The 14,473-nt window shown below is 40.4% G+C and overlaps 1 protein-coding gene across 1 annotated transcript in view; it reads left to right on the forward strand.

Moving 5' to 3' along the window:
• The window catches only part of CNT2 (Concentrative nucleoside transporter 2), a 40,447-nt gene extending 30,551 nt beyond the window's left edge, over positions 1-9,896 (forward strand). The window contains exons 8-10 of the mRNA XM_070091507.1: positions 4,342-4,500; positions 4,977-5,157; positions 9,452-9,896. Of these exons, the coding sequence (XP_069947608.1) occupies positions 4,342-4,500; positions 4,977-5,157; positions 9,452-9,516 (405 nt within the window). The 3' untranslated portion in view covers positions 9,517-9,896. The remainder of the gene's footprint in view (positions 1-4,341; positions 4,501-4,976; positions 5,158-9,451) is intronic.
• The last annotated feature ends 4,577 nt before the right edge of the window (positions 9,897-14,473 follow it).

The raw sequence follows: 14,473 nt of genomic DNA on the forward strand, positions 1-14,473 counted from the left end.
CGCATCAACCAAATAATTGCTGCAGCCTATGGGTGCCTGGCAAACCTAAGAATAGCGTTTCGATAGCTGAGTAAGGAGTCATTCAAGACTCTGTACACAATATACGTCAGGTCCATATTGGAGTATGTAGCACCAATATGGAACCCACACCTTGTCAAGAACATCGAGTAAGTGCAAAGGTTTGCAACAAGACTATTCCTGGAACTGAGTGATTTGTCCTACGAGGAGGACGTGAGGGATAGGGAAGACATAACTGAGAATAATTGACATGCTGGATAGGGACAGAATGTTTTTGATGGGACACAGCAACATGGGGTCACAATTGGAAGTTGAAGACTCAGCTGAGTCACAAGGATATTAAGAAGTATTTCTTCACAGAGTTGTCAGGAAGTGGGAAAAATCTGGAGTGATGTAGTGGGGGCAGGATCCATACATATCTTTAAGAAGAGGTACCATAAAGCTCATGGAGCAGGGATTAAACCTAGTAGCGACCAGGGAAGAGGCGAGGCCAGGAGCTGTGACTCGACCTCTGCAACCACAAATAGGTGAGCGCACATGCACACTCTTACGTCAGGCCCAACACTAGTTTGGAACCCACACCTGGTCAAGCAAGTCAGGAAATTAGATATAGTGCAAAGTTTTGCAACAAGACTAGTCCCAAAGTTAAGGGGTATGTCCTACGAGGAGAGGTTAAGGAAAATAAACCTGACGACCCTGGAGAACAGGAGGGATGGGGGACATAATGACATAATATACTGACAGGAATATAATAATGGTTATAAATGACCATAATTTTTAAAGGGGTGGACCGGTAAGCCAGCGGAAGGCCTCGGTCAGATGACCAAAAGCTCCAAAGGCGGGTCATCATCTGACTAAGACCCGCGTCAGGAAACATTTGTCCTGTTTCCTGACGAACCGAACCTAACCTAACCTAACTGACAGGAATCGACAAGGTAGATAGATACATGTTCCAGAGATGTGACAAAGCAACAAGGGGTCACAACTGGAAGTTGAAGACTCATATGAGTCACAGGGATGTTAGGAAGTACTTCTTCAGTCATAGAGTCGTCAGGAAGTGGAACCGTCTGGAAAGTGATGTAGTGGAGGCAGGATCCATAAACATCTTTAAGTAGAGGTATGATAAAGCTCATGGAGCAGGGACAGAGTGGACCTTGTAGCTACCAGTGAAGAGACTGGGCCAGGAGCTGTGACTCGACCCCTGCAACCACAGTTAGGTGAGCACACATACACTCAGTAAATTTGCCACAGACCATAATAAGAAATTATTTACGATTATATGAAAGATGACTTTGTGGTTAACATTAACATGGTATATTTTGTGGTTAACATTAACATGGTATATTTTGTGGTTAACATTAACATGGTATATTTTGTGGTTAACATTAACATGGTATATTTTGTGGTTAACATTAACATGGTATATTTTGTGGTTAACATTAACATGGTATATTTTGTGGTTAACATTAACATGGTATATTTTGTGGTTAACATTAACATGGTATATTCTTTAAGGACGCTGAAGTGCTCTGCGGGTTAATGAAGACAATGTAACAATTTTCCATTATCAATGTTATAAACCATACCACGGGTGGGGTTTGAACCCGCGGTCAGACAGTCTCAGCTAGTTGGCCCAGTGGCTGCCGCGTCGGTCTGGAGTTTTGCGACTCTGACCGCGGGTTCAAACCCCACCTTTGTTATGTTTGTTTGCAATCGTGTCATTACGATTTCGTGAATCAATTTTATAATTTAATAATCTGTGTTGAGTATTTATGTTCGTTGACTTTCTGACATTATATATATATATATATATATATATATATATATATATATATATATATATATATATATATATATATATATATATATATATATATATATAAAGGGAGGCGGTAATTTCATGCACTGGCCAGGGAGGTATACCATCTTTTAGGAGTGAAGAAGAGCAGAATGTAAGTGTGGGGGAGGTACGTGAGGCATTACGTAGAATGAAAGGGGGTAAAGCAGCTGGAACTGATGGGATCATGACAGAAATGTTAAAAGCAGGGGGGGATATAGTGTTGGAGTGGTTGGTACATTTGTTTAATAAATGTATGAAAGAGGGGAAGGTACCTAGGGATTGGCAGAGAGCATGTATAGTCCCTTTATATAAAGGGAAAGGGGACAAAAGAGATTGTAAAAATTATAGAGGAATAAGTTTACTGAGTATACCAGGAAAAGTATACGGTAGGGTTATAATTGAAAGAATCAGAGGTAAGACAGAATGTAGAATTGCGGATGAGCAAGGAGGTTTCAGAGTGGGTAGGGGATGTGTAGATCAAGTGTTTACATTGAAGCATATATGTGAACAGTATTTAGATAAAGGTAGGGAAGTTTTTATTGCATTTATGGATTTAGAAAAGGCATATGATAGAGTGGATAGAGGAGCAATGTGGCAGATGTTGCAAGTATATGGAATAGGTGGTAAGTTACTAAATGCTGTAAAGAGCTTTTATGAGGATAGTGAGGCTCAGGCTAGGGTGTGTAGAAGAGAGGGAGAATACTTCCCAGTAAAAGTAGGTCTTAGACAGGGATGTGTAATGTCACCATGGTTGTTTAATATATTTATAGATGGGGTTGTAAAAGAAGTAAATGCTAGGGTGTTCGGGAGAGGGGTGGGATTAAATTATGGGGAATCAAATTCAAAATGGGAATTGACACAGTTACTTTTTGCTGATGATACTGTGCTTATGGGAGATTCTAAAGAAAAATTGCAAAGGTTAGTGGATGAGTTTGAGAATGTGTGTAAAGGTAGAAAGTTGAAAGTGAACATAGAAAAGAGTAAGGTGATTAGGGTATCAAATGATTTAGATAAAGAAAAATTGGATATCAAATTGGGGAGGAGGAGTATGGAAGAAGTGAATGTTTTCAGATACTTGGGAGTTGACGTGTCGGCGGATGGATTTATGAAGGATGAGGTTAATCATAGAATTGATGAGGGAAAAAAGGTGAGTGGTGCGTTGAGGTATATGTGGAGTCAAAAAACGTTATCTATGGAGGCAAAGAAGGGAATGTAAGAAAGTATAGTAGTACCAACACTCTTATATGGATGTGAAGCTTGGGTGGTAAATGCAGCAGCGAGGAGACGGTTGGAGGCAGTGGAGATGTCCTGTCTAAGGACAATGTGTGGTGTAAATATTATGCAGAAAATTCGGAGTGTGGAAATTAGGAGAAGGTGTGGAGTTAATAAAAGCATTAGTCAGAGGGCAGAAGAGGGGTTGTTGAGGTGGTTTGGTCATTTAGAGAGAATGGATCAAAGTAGAATGACATGGAAAGCATATAAATCTATAGGGGAAGGAAAGAGGGGTAGGGGTCGTCCTCGAAAGGGTTGGAAAGAGGGGATAAAGGAGGTTTTGTGGGCGAGGGGCTTGGACTTCCAGCAAGCGTGCATGAGCGTGTTAGATAGGAGTGAATGGAGACGAATGATACTTGGGACCTGACGATCTGTTGGAGTGTGAGCAGGGTAATATTTAGTGAAGGGATTCAGGGAAACCGGTTATTTTCATATAGTCGGACTTGAGTCCTGGAAATGGGAAGTACAATGCCTGCACTCTAAAGGAGGGGTTTGGAATATTGTCAGTTTGGAGGGATATGTTGGGTATCTTTATACGTATATGCTTCTAAACTGTTGTATTCTGGGCACCTCTGCAAAAGCAGTGATAATGTGTGAGTGTGGTGAAAGTGTTGAATGATGATGAAAGTATTTTCTTTTTGGGGATTTTCTTTCTTTTTTGGGTCACCCTGCCTCGGTGGGAGATGGCCGACTTGTTGAAATATATATATATATATATATATATATATATATATATATATATATATGTATGTATATATATATATATATATATATATATATATATATATATATATATATATATATATATATATATATATATATATATATATATATATATATATATATATATATATATATATATATATATATATATCAATAACAACAATGCACTGTAAAAATTAATAATTTTGTATCAAAAGAACATAAGAAAACTTAACTAACCTTATTATAACAAGCACAATTTAATTTGGTCTAATCCATCTAAATATATTTTAGATAAGTTTACAATAATCAAACACAATGAAATATATTTTTTTCGTTAGGTTCAGAATTATTTTTGCAAAATTATTGCATACACAAATTTTCGCTTGCCTTATTCGGCAAGAAGTGTGTCGCTATATTGTTTGTGTATGTGTGTTAGAGGTCTGAATTACCTACACTGACCAAATACTTAATAAATATAACATGTAGTATTTGTTATATATGTGCAGAGTTTGTTTGGATGGATCTTCATGCCGCTGGCCTGGGTGATGGGCGTCGACTGGTCAGAGTGTGACAGAGTCGGGGAACTTATCGGCATCAAAACTATAATCAACGAGTTTGTGGCTTATTCCAAACTCTCCGAGATGAAGAAAGCCAAGCAGCTCTCGGTAAGGCTATATATCAACATTTGTTGTAAACAATTTGGTTGGATATTCAGGCCGTCCGTCATAATTACTTTGCTAAAAGCTCTTAGTGTTCTGTACTTGTAAGACCAATATTATGCCATGTAGGTTTTATTTTGATCTAGTTTCCCAACCTTCTAGGGAAGGAAAGGGGGGCGGGGGGAAGAGTGCGTTGATGCTGGAGAAAGGCACTTGATCCACGGAGCTGGAGCTATCCTTTTCTTTGCTCAGACCTGATTACCTTCCACACTCTAGATTCTGTACGAACCCTACGGATTTATTCCCCGTGAGGATGATAATCACTGGTGTAGTAACGCCGTGACAGGGCCATTGTTTGCTAAACAAGAGAAGTACGTGACTGTGTCATGCTAGATGCACTGTGCACTGTGCACTCTTGATCATTATTATCATTTATTATCATTACTATGCGCAAAATAATAGTAATTTATCTGTTCCCCCAGAAACGTGCAGAAATCATCGCCACGTACGCTCTGTGTGGCTTCAGCAACATCAGTTCAATTGGCATCTGTCTGGGTGGGTTTGGCTCCATGGCTCCGGACCGCAAGGCTGACCTGGCCAAGGTGGTGGTTAGAGCCATGATCGCTGGCAGCTGTGCCTGCTTCCTTACAGCCTGTGTTGCAGGTACGTCCTCTCTCTCTCTCTCTCTCTCACTCTCTCTCTCTCTCTCTCTCTCTCTCTCTCTCTCTCTCTCTCTCTCTCTCTCGTGGTGTGTGTGTGTGTGTGTGTGTGTACTCGCCTAGTTGTGGTTGCAGGGGTCGAGCCTCAGCTCCTGGCCCCGCCTCTTCACTGGCCGCTACTGGGTCACTCTCCCTGAACCATGAACTTTATCATACCTCTGCTTAAAGCTATGTATGGATCCTGCCTCCACTACATCGCTTCCCAAACTATTCGACTTCTTGACAACTCTGTGACTCAAGAAATACTTCCTAACATCCCTGTGATTCATCTGTGTCTTCAACTTTCAACTGTGTCCCTTTGTTGCTGTGTCCCATCTCTGGAACATCCTGTGTGTGTGTGTTTGTGTACTCACCTAATTGTCCTCGCAGGGGTGGATTTACAGCTCATGGCCCCGACCTGCGTGTGTGTGTGTGTGTGTGTGCACTCACCTCTTTATAGTTCCAGAGGCTCCCGCCTTTTCGCTGTCGCAACTAGATCCACTCTTTCTCTAAGAGCCTTGTTGTACCTCTTCTTGAAACGGTATATGATGGATGCTGCCTCCATTTCAGTAACTGTTCTACTTTCTGACAACTCTATTACTGAAGAAATACTTCCTAACATCTTATAACTCATCTGAGTTTTCAACTTCAGTTGTGGCAAGTGGCAGCTGTACCCGCTTCCTTACTGCCTGTGATGCTGGTACCTTCTCTGCTGTGTAGATTTGGGAATTGTTGGGAGGCGGCTTATATTTTTATATGTATTCACATATTTATTATTACAAGGGTTGAGTCTTAGCACCTGGACCGTGTTCTTAGCATGGTAAGATTGGTTGTACAAGTTTCCTACCAACTCATTTGCGTTCTTAACTTCCAGTTGTGTCCTCTTATTCCCTGTCCTTTAATTTCAAGTTTGTGTCTTCTCTTTAATGCTTTGTATATCATCAACGTTGTTATAATGTTTTCTGCTTCTTCTTTCCTTAATGGTTATTAGGTTCAGTTTGTTTAGCTTCTCGTAGGTCAGCGGTGATACCAGTCTTACTGCAAATTTTTAAGCTTTCTCTAGTTTCTTTGTCTTATCGGATGTGGGCAGAAGTAGACTACCAGAGGCATGATTGGTACTATGATTATTTGAAGGTCTTTATGCTTGTTTGAGGTCTTATATCTCGCTGGTCTTTACTCCGGCACTGGTCTTTACTCCGGCACTGGTCTTTACTCCGGCACTGGTCTTTACTCCGGCACTGGTCTTTACTCCGGCACTAGTCCTTACTCCGGCACTGGTCTTTACTCCGGCACTGGTCTTTACTCCGGCACTAGTCTTTACTCCGGCACTGGTCTTTACTCCGGCACTGGTCTTTCACCTCCAGATATTCTAAGGTTTGCAGTTGCTGGGATTCAATTCCAGTAGGTATTTTTCTGAGTATATACAACCTGTCAAAGAGCTATTGCAGTATTTCCATGTCCTATCCAGTTAGTATTCCTCTTTATTATTTTAACATCTACAAATGGAGGAATATATATATATATATATATGTATATATATATAGTATATATATATATATATATATTATATATATATATATATATATATATATATATATATATGAAACTATCTCTTCCGGTATGTGGTACACATAGCTGAAGGACAGGACTGACCCCTGGGGGACCCCGCTTATCACCTCTGCCCATTCTAATATATCCTCTCTGATCACTACCGTCTCCTTTCCCTTGGGTATTATACGATCCGTTTTAATATCTTTATCGTTTTTCTTGTGTGTTCTTCTAGTTGGTAGACCAGTCAGTCTGTGATGTGGCACAGCATCCGATGTTGAAAAACAGGAATATACAGTCCGCCCTCTCCAGTTTCCTGCATTAACTTTGTCAGACAGGGCACTATAACCAGGTGCTGCTTATCATATATGAATGTTTCTCCCGGTACTCCATATTCTGTTGTCCTCTCTGTTTCCTGTTTCAAAGATACATGTCTGTTACTTAGCCTTTCTCCTCCCGCTTCCTTCAGTATTAATATTACATTTATTGTCTTGCACATTTTCTCCTTGCATGGTATTTGTAGTTATTCTCGTCTCTCTCACCAACTTAAACTATCTTCCACTTTTTTTTTACGTTAAACTTTGGTAGTCAGTTGTTCGACTGATCTTGTAGCTTCTCTTATCAACAGCTTCATTCTTCAGTGGGAATGTCATCACTGCTATTCATATATATTGATGTTATTAATGTATATTAAGTCAGTTCTTGTGGTTAATCTTCTTAAAACTGCTCCTTAATAATTCCTTAATTCAGGGGTTATTAACCGAGGGTATCCATACCCCTTGGGAGTATGGGAACCCAATAATGGGAGTATGGGAACCCAATAATGGGAGTATGGGAACCCAATAATGGGGGTATGGGAACCCAATAATGGGAGTATGGGAACCCAATAATGGGAGTATGGGAACCCAATAATGGGGGTATGGGAACCCAATAATGGGAGTATGGGAACCCAATAATGGGGGTATTGGACTCAGTCTCCGAACAATTTAAAAATAATGTTATTAGATTAAACTATCAGGTGTTCTGTGCTCGTTGTCCGTATGTAAAGCAAAAACAAACTATTGACATCCGTTGAAGTCATATTGGTACCTAATAAGACTGCTGATAATGATGATTTCTACAGTCTGGTGAAGGGCGTATGGGGAGATATTAGGCAATCCACTGGTTGTTTGTAATGGTACAAAGGTTAAGTACCCCTGTGTTAATCTGTTGAAGCACTTTTCCTTCAACGGTACAATGCTGTTTTGGTGTTTGATTATTAAATTCTGCCGGCTTACTGTATGTTTTCTTACTGTCCAAGAATATGTAACTTACGTATCTATTTTTTTGTTTAATTGGTCTCCTGTATTCTGTCACATAAGTCCGGTAGGTTCACAAGTCAGGACCAACTTTCCGTAAATCCATTCTGGTTTCCTGCCACTGAGTTCCTACCCTCTCGAAGTCATTCTACTTCGTTTCATCCTCTCTACATGTCCAAACCATCTCAATAACCCCTCCTCAGCCCTCTGGATAGTAGTTTTGGTAATCCCACACCTCCTCCTAATCTCCAAACTACAGATTCTCAGGGTGCTCAACCAACCTCATAAATTATCTGTTCCAGTGTGTGATAGTATACATGCCTGTAAGACTGCCCTATAATTCAGTGTTCTGATTATGTTTTCCGACCATATTTTACAGTTTTCCAGTTGTCCCGTTTCAAGTGACTTGCAGATCTTTGTTATAGGCTCTCAGAATTTTTCTGATATTTTAATAGTTATGGTAATATGTAGCCAGACTCCAGCCTTTCCTTGTATCCATCTCTTTCATTATAGTTAACATTTTGCCTTTGATGTGTGAATGTTGTTTAATCTCTCTTGGTCAGCCACTTTTTTTTGTGATGCCATCTTTGTCTCCTTATTGAACTTCTCTTCCAATCATCTTCCGAGTTCCTTGTTCACCTGTGTCGTTGTGCTACTCACTTCTACAGCCTTAGAATTTGGTCTTTATATATGTTCTTATGTTACTGGAACAAGTGTTTGTTTGGTGTTTGCTGCTGACACTCTTTGGTGTTTGCTGCTGACACTCTTTGTTTGGTGTTTGCTGCTGACACTCTTTGTTTGGTGTTTGCTGCTGACCCTCTTTGTTTGGTGTTTGCTGCTGACACTCTTTGTTTGGTGTTTGCTGCTGACACTCTTATTCTTAAATTTCTGCTATGCTTGCTTTCATTTTTTCTTCTTTATATGCCCTCTTTATTCTGTACCCTTTAAATATTTGTTTCGTGTACAATAAGTCGTGGATGTACTCAGTTCTAGTGAGTGACTTGTTGGTTACGAGCATCATCATGTACTTCCTTCTTCCGTAGGTACATTACTGTACTCAGTTCTAGTGAGTGACTTGTTGGTTACGAGCATCATCATGTACTTCCTTCTTCCGTAGGTACATTACTGTACTCAGTTGTAGTGAGTGACTTGTTGGTTACGAGCATCATCATGTACTTCCTTCTTCCGTAGGTACATTACTGTACTCAGTTGTAGTGAGTGACTTGTTGGTTACGAGCATCATCATGTACTTCCTTCTTCCGTAGGTACATTACTGTACTCAGTTCTAGTGAGTGACTTGTTGGTTACGAGCATCATCATGTACTTCCTTCTTCCGTAGGTACATTACTGTACTCAGTTCTAGTGAGTGACTTGTTGGTTACGAGCATCATCATGTACTTCCTTCTTCCGTAGGTACATTACTGGACGAGATAGTTGAGAGAGACACCAACTACAACTCCACACTTAGTCTTACCTGAGCCAGCACTCTCATCACCTGCACGAGGGAGGTTCTTCCTCTGGCATCGTGCGACTGTTACAAGTACTGCGTGTTGGCAGTGACTGTTTACCTCCCTGAGTGTCGACATTGTGAGAGGTCCTGATGTGTGCCGCAGCTTCCCGCACCTCTGATGTACTGTGGACAATTATCACGCTGTGATGGCACTACCTTTTAATGTGCAGAAAATATGCATAATATTAAAGTACTGGTTTATATAATTTTTTTTTTATAAGGATAGTGACGGGAAAATATTTAACTTCACATTATCCCAGGAAATATTAATTATACTTCATGATGGATGTTCAGTTGTTCTTATCAGAGTTAGTTATTCAAATTTATTAAGTAAAAAGTCAATGAAAACGTAAGTTAATAAGTAACTTTTCCCACTTTGAGACGAATGACCAAATTTGTGTAGCAGGTGTGTGTAAAGTATTCATGGTGAGGTAGTGTAGGTGGAGTGTATCTGGAGAGGGTGTCGGGGGTGAACGCCCCCGCGGTTCGGTCTGTGACCAGGTGGGATGATAAGTGAAATATAATTTCAATAATGTAGCCTAGTGTAACTCGGGTATTGTGTACTTAAATGAAAAATTAGAGTGGAAACATTACTGTAGTACAAGAAGAACATTTGCTGGCCTAGGTGGTCAGACTGGCCCAGTGGCTCACCAGTACATTTGGAGTTTTACGATTTTGTACTGCGGGTTCAAGCCCCGCTCGTGTTATGGTTTGGTCAAAATAGTCTTACTATTTGACTATATATTTTCATTCTCCATGGGATAATTCTCAATTATTTTATATACTATTTTTTAATGTTTAAAGTAATACTTGCTAAGTCTATGTAAATCAGTTTGTGTAGTAAGTGGATGTGATAGTTGTTGTGATGTGACTTAATGTTGTGATGTGACTTAATGTTGTGATGTGACTTAATGTTGTTGTGATGTGACTTAATGTTGTGATGTGACTTAATGTTGTGATGTGACTTAATGTTGTGATGTGACTTAATGTTGTGATGTGACTTAATGTTGTTGTGATGTGACTTAATGTTGTTGTGATGTGACTTAATGTTGTTGTGATGTGACTTAATGTTGTTGTGATGTGACTTAATGTTCTTGTTCTGCATGAGTGTATATTGTGTGATTTTTATGATACGAGCAGCAGTACACTCTAATATGCAGTTACACTACAGGGGATACCAGGAAACTACAGGGGATACTAGGAAACTACAGGGGATACTAGGAAACTACAGGGAATACTAGGAAACTACAGGGGATACTAGGAAACTACAGGGGATACCAGGAAACTACAGGGGATACTAGGAAACTACAGGGGATACCAGGAAACTACAGGGGATACCAGGAAACCACAGGGGATACCAGGAAACTACAGGGGATACTAGGAAACTACAGGGGATACTAGGAAACTACAGGGGATACTAGGAAACTACAGGGGATACTAGGAAACTACAGGGGATACCAGGAAACTACAGGGGATACTAGGAAACTACAGGGGATACTAGGAAACCACAGGGGATACCAGGAAACTACAGGGGATACTAGGAAACTACAGGGGATACTAGGAAACTACAGGGGATACTAGGAAACTACAGGGGATACTAGGAAACTACAGGGGATACCAGGAAACTACAGGGGATACTAGGAAACTACAGGGGATACTAGGAAACTACAGGGGATACCAGGAAACTACAGGGGATACTAGGAAACTACAGGGGATACTAGGAAACTACAGGGGATACCAGGAAACTACAGGGGATACTAGGAAACTACAGGGGATACCAGGAAACTACAGGGGATACCAGGAAACTACAGGGGATACCAGGAAACTACAGGGGATACCAGGAAACTACAGGGGATACTAGGAAACTACAGGGGATACTAGGAAACTACAGGGGATACCAGGAAACTACAGGGGATACTAGGAAACTACAGGGGATACCAGGAAACTACAGGGGATACCAGGAAACTACAGGGGATACCAGGAAACTACAGGGGATACTAGGAAACTACAGGGGATACCAGAAAACTACAGGGGATACCAGGAAGCCACAGGGGATACCAGGAAACTACAGGGGATACCAGGAAACCACAGGGGATACCAGGAAACTACAGGGGATACCAGGAAACCACAGGGGATACCAGGAAACTACAGGGGATACCAGGAAACTACAGGGGATACCAGGAAACTACAGGGGATACTAGGAAACTACAGGGGATACTAGGAAACTACAGGGGATACCAGGAAACTACAGGGGATACTAGGAAACTACAGGGGATACCAGGAAACTACAGGGGATACCAGGAAACTACAGGGGATACCAGGAAACTACAGGGGATACCAGGAAACTGCAGGGGATTCCAGGAAACTGCAGGGGATACCAGGAAACTACAGGGGATTCCAGGAAACTACAGGGGATACCAGGAAACCACAGGGGATACCAGGAAACTACAGGGGATACCAGGAAACTACAGGGGATACTAGGAAACTACAGGGGATACCAGGAAACTACAGGGGATACCAGGAAACTACAGGGGATACTAGGAAACTACAGGGGATACCAGGAAACTACAGGGGATACCAGGAAACTACAGGGGATACCAGGAAACTACAGGGGATTCTAGGAAACTACAGGGGATTCCAGGAAACTACAGGGGATTCCAGGAAACTACAGGGGATTCCAGGAAACTACAGGGGATTCCAGGAAACTACAGGGGATTCCAGGAAACTACAGGGGATTCCAGGAAACTACAGGGGATTCCAGGAAACTACAGGGGATTCCAGGAAACGGGTGACGCAGGTTTTCATGTCAGACATCATTCATGGATGTCATTAAATACATGTATCTTTAAAAGTCAGACATCTTCAGAGATGTCAGTTAAAACAAAAAAATAAACCATTGTTACGATATTAAGTGACGATTGTCATATATTATGAAAAACATTTTGTTTTTACAGTATTTTTGGCAGTAAAACAAGAACTTGGTACTGTATAACTGTATCGTTGAATTTTAATTAGTTTAATGCTACGTTACATATTTGTAACTGAATACAACCCTTGTGGTTTAGCGCTTCTTTTTGATTATAATAATGATAATGGAACTTAATGTTAAGTCCAATGTAATTAAATTGTCTGAATGATAATTATGTTCTCTGAAGTTAAGATTATTGAAGCAAATGCTTATAATTAGTTAACAAAACTGTATATTTAAACTAATCAGTATATTTATTTTTTTATTTATTATTATTTAGACATGATACATGTAAGTACAAAGACATACAGTGGTTGAGTGTACATGTCAAAGTGCCTTGTATATAGAGCATTATGGGCAGCTTAAAATTAACTTAAGATTAACTAAACAATGATATATTCAGTGGTAAAAATTACAATAAACAAATTACAACGTTAAGTACAAATGATTATTTCCAGTAAGAAGCTTTATACTTGTACAAATTTGTAGCATAACAATGTATAATATAATCCAATCAGATCAATGATTTGTAGTGCAGAAACAGTTCACTTGGTCATTAGATGAGTTACTGTACATTCTAGAGAATGGAGTATTATATTAGGTAATGTAATTAAAAAACATAGTTTAATAGATACAATTATTTAATAGATACAATTATTCAGTATTTATTTAGTTGTGGTTAAGTAAGTGGTTTTTAAGAAGAATCTTCAACTGATAAACAGACAGTATTTATTTTATATTCACAGGTAATGAATTCCAGATTTTTGGCCCTTTAATGTGTATTGAGTTTTTACATAGTGTGAGATGGACACCAGGAACATCAAAGATTGATCTGTGTCTTGTGTTATGGTCAAGTGTTCTGTTGAGGTTGGTAAGGAGAAGTTTGAGGGGAGGGTTTATATCGGAGTCAAGTGTTCTGTGTATGTAGTAGGTACAATAATAAGTATGGATGTTTTGTACAGTGGGTAGGTTTAGAGTTTTGAATATTGGTGGAGTGTGCTTGACTCACGAAATCGTAATGACACGATTGCAAACAAACCATACCCCGGCCGGGATTGAACCCGCGGTCATACAGTCTCAAAACTCCAGCCCGTCGCGTTAGCCACTAGACCAGCTAGCCACAATAAGATTCATCCAACTAGGTATAGAGTTCGTCACGGCCACGCTAGCTGGAGATTCGTCTGTAAAAACTTGCATTCGTGGTCACAGTGGTGCCTGTGCTAACCTTCCTATGGTGTAGAAATATACCTAGTTGGACGAATCTTATTGTGGCTAGCTGGTCCAGTGGCTAACGCGACGGGCTGGAGTTTTGAGACTGATTTAGAAAGACACGTAAGCAAACACTATAACATATTTATTAGAAAACGTTTCGGTCCTGGGACCTTGATCACTTCTAACATACAGAAGCAAAGCAAGCAAACAAGTTTAGGTAAGATCCAATGGGATGAGCGGGGAAGACGGGACAGATGAAGAATAGCTCTGGAGAGGAGTGTTCTTAGTAAGAGAAATAGAGCCAGGGCTTAACCCAGCAGCTAAGGCGATCGTGGGGCAGACTTGAGAACAGGAATAGCAGGGACTGTTGCATTGAACTTGTTGTAGTTGAAGTCTTGAATCTTGAGTAGCTGGCAGCAGGCTAGGTCACATCAGAGGGTAGAACACATATGGGAGTTATAGGAGTAACTGAGGAGGCAGGTTAGCAATGGAGCCATTTTCAAACTTTTTGAAGCTGCTTCTAGATAGGTGGTATAATTTAGCCTTGTTGCTGAAGGTGAAACGTAGAGGCTTGATGAACTCAAGAACTTGGGTGAGTGTGAAGTGAAGCGGTGATTCACATGCATACTTGACTGTTCCAGCACCGAGGCTTTTGTAGAGTTCAGTACAGGTCATGGTGTCAGTATTTGAAGGAGAAGTGTAAAAGGTAAGGTTTTCCCATGAGGGTTTACTGGAGTCGTCGTTA

This window comes from Cherax quadricarinatus, chromosome 35, assembly GCF_038502225.1.
Source record: "Cherax quadricarinatus isolate ZL_2023a chromosome 35, ASM3850222v1, whole genome shotgun sequence".
Taxonomy (NCBI): domain Eukaryota; kingdom Metazoa; phylum Arthropoda; class Malacostraca; order Decapoda; family Parastacidae; genus Cherax; species Cherax quadricarinatus.